The following is a 9,633-nucleotide window of genomic DNA, read 5'->3' on the forward strand; positions in this document are numbered from 1 at the left end:
TGCTATTTAGATGCATTGGGGCAACACTGGTATAGTACCATAACCCACATTGTAGCACTGCATTTTATAACTATACAAATAACAAATTAAGTTTTCCATTAGAAAAAGTTTCCTCCAGACCCAGTTACCTCAATCCTTTATCACAAGTGACTTCATTAAAATCCTGCTCAGCACCTCAGAGCTCTGGGGAAGCTAACCACTGCATTTTTTTAGACCTGACTAGTAAGGTATGAGTAGCTCCCCTTAGTCACCCAAATGAGAAACTAGGGAGTTCAATGTTCCTCAATTAGGTGTTCTGAACCACCTCTGGAAGTGTCTCTCCATGAATCACAGAACGACTGGTTTCCTAGTTTAGGAAGATAGATTTGTAAGGTTAGGTGGTGAAATTATTCCCCTGTGCAATTTCAAACAAAATCTAACAATGCTTTGATAGGACAAGCTTGACCATCTCTATCTGATTTATTGTGCTGTCATGTCTTCTCTGAAAGGCAGCTGCTCATTCCAAGCTTCCATGTGTTAAGCACTCTCTATACACACTATAATAATGAGCCTGTGTGGCTTGAAATCCTTTGGATTGTTTGTTTTATTTAAAGTAACTCTCTTAATAAAATAAAACTCGCTAATACTTTTATATTTGTCTTGAGCAATATAAATGCCAGCAGTAAGAGTTACTGTGATAACTCTGTTCTTTCTTAGGAAAGACTGCTCCTGGCAAACTTAATTATAAGTTATGCATAATTTTGATTTGTATGATGTCTTTTTTTAAAAGTACATGGCAAAACTTCAAACAGCATATTTACTTTTGCAGTATTGATTGAATTCAAGCAAGCAATTCCAAAGATCCAAGTGCCTCAAGCTGTTAGTTGTGAACGGACCCGACACCTGCAGAGAAACCCTGTGAGGTTTTGGGTGGGGAGAAACCTCTGTCTGTACCAAGCAGCATGTGCTATATAGACAGAAATATTAGCACCTTACACAGTTGATTTCACAGAGTGAGTAAGGTTTTGCTGTTCTCTAACCCTACCCTTCCTTACACATATTATGGAAAGATGCAGCTTCAGTCGCTTGTGTAAGTAGATAGGAGCTTTTTAGGTTTGTCATCAATGAGAAACAAATACTGTTGGGAAGGTACAAGTGAACATATAGACTAAAGGAGATTTTTATATTTTTCTTTTATGCTGGGCATTGAAAAATGTAGAATCTGTTTCTTGTTTCACTAGTTTCTTCTCCTCAAGGCAGGCCCTGCTGAAACAACTGCAACTTCCTGAGACTTAGGAGCTTTAAAATTGGATGTTGATTTTGGGGCTAGTTTATGATCAAAAGACTCAGGTCTCCTTTGTTTTAGAAGGCAAAAATGTCCCTCCAGATTTGCAGTCATGAATTGTGGAAGTAGTTTAAGTAAATACAAATGAAGGTGCTTCTTACTTGGGCAGGTAGATGGCTTCCATAGAAGCCATTCTATATGGAATGTCTTCCATATAGACCCCTAGAGAACTGTGATGGGCTGGTAGTCAGAGCTTGCCTTCTGCCAAGTCACAGTTCTTGCCGTGTTCCTTTCTTCATACTAAGGTGGTAGCAGAAAAAAGCATCACCATACTCAGCCCAAAGCCGGTCTTTTAAGCCCAACCGTCTTTTAAGTTTCACAAAGTTCACAAGTGGCCTGTGCAAAATGGGTGCAGAATAATGTGTATTAAAATTTCCTTCTCATGAAATAAAAAGTTCTGCATATGAGTAATTTATCCCAGTTAATGCCTACATGAAGAGGCAAAGAAATTGGATTAAGGTAGACTTTAAAAAGATGTATTATAGGAGAATAAGGGAGTTCTAGCAGCAGTCACACAGATTGCCTTTCTTTCTCTAGACATATAAAAGAGAGTAATTGTATAAATAAAGACTCCCTTACATTATGTAGTGAAATAGTGTGTCCCATTCTGCTTAAGGTATGTTAACCCTGAAGCCTGGTTAAGACAGGTTTGGAATAGGGAGAGTTAGCTGGTTGATTGTGAAATTAGTTTTGAAGATTGCTGGTCGAGAAGGTGGCGGTTCTTTGGATGGAGTAGAGGGAGGTAAACTGAGTCGTCTCAAAGACTTCTGAAGCTGGAATGAAATACTCCTATCACTGCTCGCCTCTGAACTATAATGTCTATTCCATCCCAGTCTAAATGTGGGAGGTAGAAAGGAGAATGTATCACCTAAGCAGTACCCAAACCTCAATTGACTCCAGTGTAACGGAAAACCAGAACTTACTCCTACACCTTCCTGGGTGCCAAAAGCTCCAGCTGTCCTTTGTGTATCTGCCAAAACCTCCCCTTTTTCTCAACAGCTGCTGCGAAGTACTTGTGCACATTCAGTGCAAAGTCCTGTAACATAACACAGAGCAGATTGCTTTCAATCAGTGAGCAGGTGAATTAATTCTAATCAGAAGGTTCTGGTACTACTCATTAATTTCAAAGAAAAGTTAATTTTCTCCAATTCTGTGTGTTTGGTACTATTTAATAATAGCAAAGATGAAATTTAATACTCAGATTTATTTAAACTGGTGGAAAACTCAAAATACAAGTTTTTTTTAAGATGGTTGGTTTATTGGGGTTTGGGGGTTTTATTTTTTGACTAGAAATTGGAATTCCTTTAAATCATATAATGAAGAAAATTAAGTTTAATTGAAAAAACTGCTTTAACCTAGTCTCCTATGTATCCAGCTGACTGAAATCCAGCTGAACTATTTTAAATCTCATGTTATCTTTAGTCAGTGAAATGTACTGATAACTCTGACTACATTTTTGTAAATATTTTAAACTAATAGATTTGTTTCTTCCAACCCTTATATTTATTCATAATCTAGAATAGGAAAATAAACCTCTCTGATTTTACATTCCTATTTGCTTTTATATGATTATTAAATAAATTATCTCAAAAATACTATATACATGTGAGAAAGGTAAGTTTCAGCTCTATAAAGCCATGATTTCTGTAAAGTTCAGAAGTTTGACTTTCTTTAAAACTTGGCAGTGTACGTGTATTATCTAAAAATAACAGGAATGCTTTCAGAGCCAAAGAAAGTTGAGAAGTAAACTTTATTTTTAAAGTTTTAAAAGGCGGGGTTATTTTGTTATTCATATGTTTGTCTGTCATATTTAGAGGGAAATAAATTTACAGATTGTAAATAATAATAATAATAAAATAAAATGGATAATGTCTGACTAGGGGCAGAACACTTAAAAGGCTTGGTGATGTGATCTTCCTGACACATCATTTAGGTATAATAAAACATGGAATTTGGGATACTGACTTCAAAGACTCATACTTAGAAATATGCATCTCTTGCAGCAAAATAAGGGTTTCAACTGCCATAGTGCTCTTGTTTCTAATCTTTAAGGTTTGTGAGATATCAGACTTCGAATTTTAATCTTTTTTTGGGACTCCTGCCACTAAAACCTGGAATAGAAGCCCAAATTTTACAAAAAAAAATCTTTCATTTCAGAAAAAAGCTTTTTTAAAAAGGGATTTTTTTCTTAAAAGAAGAAAAACAACAAAAGGTGAAACTAAGGTAGTTTGAGTTCAGTCATGCGTTCACTTTTCATACAAGAATGTCTTTATTAAGAAATGCTCATTAACTACAGAAAGTATCTTTATAGTTTTTATCTGTAAATACAGAATGCTAAAATCCCATGTCAAAGGGAAATATCTGCATTCTACAGAACATGGTAGAAGTCAACTATTATTGTTGATGTAACTGAAGGGCTCTTCTGAAGGGCTATTAAATCAGAAGTCTAGGTGATATGCTCATTTGGAACCAAAGCAATGTGTTGATGTCCACATCGTGAAGTTGTATTAAACATATACATGCAAGACAGCACTCAATGTGGCCCTTAAGCCTAACAGGGACCTATATGTTGTAAGTATACAGTGAACACTATAGTAATGTAGACACTAACAATGTCAACCCCCTTGTGTTGAATCTCCTCCCGTGACTCCTACAAAGTAGACTTTAAAACAAATTGGTCACAGCAAAAACATTTCTCTTGTACATCAGGAGATCCACAATGTGAAATCATTTACTTGTATCTTAAGTAACAGTCTAATCATCAGATGTGGAGATGCAGATGCTAAACAACTTGTTGACTAAGGGAAAAGAAACTGCTTTCGTGCCAGTAAGCAGATGTGCTCAATAGACTGGCTCATAAGTGCTGATTTAGAAACAGCTGTTAATGCTACCATCATCTTTAATATAGTTCATTTCCCTCCACATCCTTTGTTTTCCGTACATACATATGCTTGCTTAATGCAGTTAAGTTGTGCTAGTCAGAGGGTGGAGAAGAGGGAGTGCATTTAAATAAATAATAGGCAATCAAGACCTGATTCTGGGAGGTGGTGAGCACTCTCAGCTTCTGCTAAAGCTAACTTAGCCTTGAAAAACAGTATAATAATGTTTGTAAAACCTATGGTAAAAAGTCTGTGATAGTAAATCTTTAAACTACTGTAAAAGAATTCTTTTTTGCAAAAGTTGTAGATGGTGCAAACTACTTCTTTCACGGGAAAAAAAAGTTGAACAGTTTTTCAAGTTCAGGTCAGTAAGGGATTTTTCTCTTTCATTTTTCCTCCCTCCTCCCTTCTTTCCTTTTTTCCTCTCTCCCTTTGTCTTTCTTTCTCCTCTCTTTTTTGTTTCTCAGGGTGTTTTGTTCTGATGCATGTTTTGCACAATACCTGCAAGTTTTAAATTAACTGTCCATTTGAAAAGCAGTTTTCCATGAACCCAGATAAACTGACACCCTAAAGGAATTCACACAAAGTTTGCTTCACTTCCTTCCCATTACTAAAATATAGACGGATCACATATCAGTAAGAACTATACTTTCCATAACTGACTCTTCAGCTCCAAAGGAAGTTCAGAATTCCAGTATCTGAATTTGATCTCTAGAGGAAATAACAAGTGAAGGACCTGTCTCATATTATTAGCACATGAGCACTGAAGAATTCATCTAGAGTCCGTTGAACTCAATGGAAAAACTCACACTAATATTAGTGTGCTTTTAATTGGGTCAAAAGAGGATCTCAGTACTACATAACGGAGGTCATAAAGAGATATATATGAAAAATACCTAATGTATTCACTTATATAAGAGTCCCTGCTGTACATTAATACAGCAAATGACATAAAATTAACCAATAACATTTTCAATTAGAAACTTCACTATAATTTCGAGCTTGTGAAAATAATCTTTCACATAAAAAGTGAAGAAATTTCTTATTTGTGATTCTTGAAGTAAATCAGATTCAGGTTATTTGAAGTCACTAGTAACAAAACCTAAAATTGTTGTGTTTTTTTTCTTTTTTTTTTTCTTTTTAAAAATTCTTAGCACTTTTTCTTTAAGAGAAGCCTGACAAGCTCTGTCAGTCAGTAGTCTGTATTCTTCTATGGGGAGTACCCCCTACACTCAAAGAGTGAACGCAAAGGTAGCTGTAGTCTTTTCAGCCCTACTTTCCTGAAATGCCATGTTTCCTAGACTGAGGGTCATGTGCAGACATAGTGGTTCATATTGAATCCTCTGAGGAATTTATAAATGTATCTCGTACTTATTCTTGAGAAGGAAAATCATCGTCCTTAAATTGCTTTATATCAATTAATATAGAGATGCTGACCTACACTCTTCCCTGGTGGAGGCATTTCAGGTCATGGTTGGAAGAGCAGTCTGAGGGTGGGTGATCTGAATGAAGAGATACCATCCAGCTTGTCCTCCACCACTTATTACCTGGAAGCCAATGCAAATGAGTTCTCCTAGGAGAGAGGCTGCTCTTGACTGTGGTTTTGTGAAGTGACCCATAGTATAAAAACCAGCAGCAACAAAACATTCTAAGAAAAAAAAAAATGAAATCGGAGTAGAAAACAGTCAAAAATTGTCAGGCCAGCAGATGTGAGAATTTCACTCTGTCTGCGAGAGGAGAACACCTGCATCAGGAGCCAGGCAATAATCACCTTGCTCACGTCTGTCCCAGCCAGAACAGATTCTGACAATAACTGCAGGAGTACTAGCTTATGTTTCTACAGAATCCAGAAATGAAGTGGATGCATTAGGTTACTGTTCCAGTAAGTCAAAGCAGGTTGAATCCAGGCTGTACATTGAAGTTTTTGCTTCAAACACATAATTGTTTTTCTTGAAACCACTTTTTGTATGCATTATTATTTTGTTTTCTGCTTTCAGTGCTGTGACTTATTCTGTGGATGTTCAAGGACATAAAAATATCTGAAGAATTGCTTAGATCTTTCAAACATCACTACAATCCTGTCATTTCTTCTTAATGAATAAAATCATTTTGGCACTTATTTCAGAAGAAGAGTGATAATATTCTGCAGTACTGGGTTGAATTGAAAGTATATTATTTTTAATGTTTAGGTTATGACTGCAGCTGCACCTACTGCACTGTCTGGCATTATAGTGTCATTTGCAAGAGGAACTTCATTGTCTTAAAAAACAAAAATAAGCAAAATTACACTAAGGGTAGTAACGCTGTACCCTTTTGAAGACACTATTTCCATGATCACCTCTGATACATGACCCAAGTATGATAACTTCCAAGATCATAGCAGCTGGTAATAAATGCCTTCCCCCTTTCACTAATTTAACTTTACAAGCCAGATTCTTTGGCTCTGATGAGTTGACTAAAGGATGTGCTGTGCTTTGAGGTTCTTAACTAACCTGGAATCATTTTGCTTTGTTCCCAAGTGATTGGCTTTAACAGCTCACATTGGCTTTTTAACAGGAATATAGAGTATAATATATATATACCTCTCTTCCTTCCCACATAAAGTGCATGCAGATAGTGACGTTAACTATCAGTTCAATAGTAGTAAAATTTTAATGTAAAATTCAAAGTGATAGTAAAGGTTAAACACTGTGATGTTTCCTGGATGTATAAGACACATTCAGCAAAACAGCATTTTTGTGGCTCTATTACTCATGTTGTACAATGCGTCCTGCTGTGCTTGTTCCTTGCTGTTTCTTTTAAAACTCTGAAACACATTCTGCTAAACGCAGCAGAGGATACACCAACATTGCAAACTTTCTTGCTTTCCTTCCAAATGAAAAGTAGCAGGCACTGTTTATTTTTCTGTGGAACCTTCATGTGAAGAGCTGTACAGACACACGCATGAGATTCTTCAGCAACATTAACTCTAAATGGTTCAAACCCAATGATCTTCTATTCATACTGTTTTCAGTGACAATATTTTAAGTTGATTTGAAATCAGCCTTTAATCTGGTCAAATGTATCTGACAGATGCTATGCACATCTTTTTTCTTTTTTTTTTTTTTCCTTTTCTTTTGGCTATTGAGAAAAAAGTCCTTGTGGTTTTCAGTGCTGGTACTTTAGAACTGTGCAAATAGTTTAGATTTACTCCCCCCCCCCCCCCCCCATATTTCTGTACAGAGAAGGGGAGGAGGGGAAATGGGTTTCAGCTGGAGTAAAATCTTGGGGTTTAATGTGACTTAAATACAGATACATTTTTAATGCTTCATGCTATGGATTTCTTTTCCATTCTCATCTGAAATTATTTGCTGGTTTATAAATGCCTTGCCCTCTGGCTTTGGGGGTATTTATTTGTCTGAAAAAAAAGTGACCAGGGCCTGTGGTTAAACATAGAAGTGTTGAGGATCGGTCAATTAGGACCATTTAAACACATTTGTTAAATAGATAGGGAAGTCCTAAGTCTTGGCGGTAAGAAATGTGCTTTCGGATACTTCAGCAAGTGGGAAAAAAAAAAAGCAGAAATGAGCTTTTTAAGCGCTCCACCTGCAACTCACCACCAGTTCACAGAAACAAATATGCAGAAAGCAATGCAACCTTTTTAGTGGGAGTTGCTTTCCAGAGGAACTGTCCTCCTTTGAAGGGTAACTGAGAGCACTGTGGGCAGGAGGGCAGGAGTGTGGGTCCCTGCCACCAGACCAGGATCTGTTACACAAAAGGTAGGTTCTTCTGCTCAGTCCCTCGATGGGAACCATTTTGCCTCTGTTTCTCTGCCTCCAAAATGGCATTAATATGTTTTTCAAGAGTGTGTGAACTTTTAAATATGTTTTAAAGATCTCTGAGATCTTGCTGTGGAGCTAACTAGTGCAGAGGGACCTGCTGCCTTCTTGCAATAACCCCTTTCCCTCTTTTGCGGTCATTATCCTCACATCCCTGGGGGTTCACATCCTATTCAGAACTGGACTGCCAGCTCTTCAGAGAAGGCTTGCTAAGCTTTTTAACATACAAACAGGGCAGAAAGGGAAAAAAATAAGGAGAAAAATAAAAAAAAAAGTGCTGGGCTAGAAAGATCATTATTTCCTTCAGTGACCCCATCTTTATTTTCTTGTTTTGTCTCTTCTGCGAAGGTAAAAGTTTGGTTCCAGAACAGACGAATGAAGTGGAAGCGGGTAAAAGGGGGCCAGCAAGGGGCAGCAGCCCGGGAGAAGGAACTGGTGAATGTGAAAAAGGGCACGCTGCTCCCCTCCGAGCTCTCTGGCATCGGCGCAGCTGGTCTCCAGCACACGGGGGACTCACTAGCGAACGACGACAGCCACGACAGTGATCACAGCTCTGAGCACGCACACTTATGATACACAGAGAGTGTCCCAGCTCCGTTCTCAGGAAAGATGCTTTGCTGGCAAGCCTTACACAGGCATCGTTTACGTATGCAAGTGACTCTGGCAGTGATTTTTAAAGATGTTATGGAAAATTCAGGCTTATTGTGTCTGCTTTTCTTGATTTTTAGATGGTTTACAGTAAGTGCCATGTCTTAAAGGTGCCTCAAGATTGGAGAAGTGGAAGATGAACTTACTTTGAACATTCCAGATTTGTTTGTCATGTTTATGACAGCGGGCAGGTATTTTTGCTTTAGCTTGCACTGAAAATTACATTGCTCTCAACAGACGTTATATTCTGAAAACCACAGTGCCACAAAAATCACTATCTAGTGGATAAGAAATGTATTTTAACTCTGTATATATTTACCTTACAGCATTTTCCTGTCTTCACTAATTTTAGCAATGCATTCATATTAGCTGATGGCAATAGTCACTCATGACAATAAATGGCTTTTTGTCTCTTTATTTTTGTTTTGTTTTTCCAAAGACATACAATACAGGCAGATACTTTTTGTTCAAGTAGAGAACAATACAGCAGTGTCTGCTAGGACACGTCCTTGTATGACAGACAAAACAAACCTTATGTTGCATTTACTATCAACTGCTGCTAATAGGGTATTATTAAACTTACCTAGCTCCTCAATTCTTCTTATCTTATAACTGCAAAAAAAGATTTTTAGGATCATAAGGATAGTCCAGTAACCTGGACATGCTCGGTGGAAACTCCCCAAAGGATTATGCATTTCTACTTTGTCATAATTGAGTACATTGATAAATACTGACACTCTGCAGCAATGTTTTTGCTTCATTTTCAGTTTTAAAAAAACAGCAGATAAGCTGGAAGATATTATCAACTGCTTATGTTGGTGGAAATCAAAATATGCAGGTAACTCAGTATTGTGTCCCATGTGTAAAATCAAGACACATTTTCTGTTATAAGCTTTTTTGTACATACAGGCAAATACCAAAACCGAAAATTTAATACAAACCATTGATTGTACTTTGTAAAGAA

General features: G+C 37.2%; 1 protein-coding gene across 1 annotated transcript in view; it reads left to right on the plus strand.

Annotated features, from left to right (window-relative positions):
• Positions 1 to 9,342, plus strand: part of MEOX2 (mesenchyme homeobox 2) — a gene marked incomplete at its 5' end in the record, with an annotated part of 52,705 nt that extends 43,363 nt beyond the window's left edge. Inside the window, one exon of the mRNA XM_084279989.1 lies at positions 8,370 to 9,342. Coding sequence (XP_084136115.1) covers positions 8,370 to 8,594 — 225 coding nt within the window. The 3' untranslated portion in view covers positions 8,595 to 9,342. The remainder of the gene's footprint in view (positions 1 to 8,369) is intronic.
• Positions 9,343 to 9,633: the final 291 nt, after the last annotated feature.

The sequence above is a fragment of the Gallinula chloropus genome (assembly GCF_964237585.1).
Source record: "Gallinula chloropus genome assembly, chromosome: 2".
NCBI lineage: Eukaryota > Metazoa > Chordata > Aves > Gruiformes > Rallidae > Gallinula > Gallinula chloropus.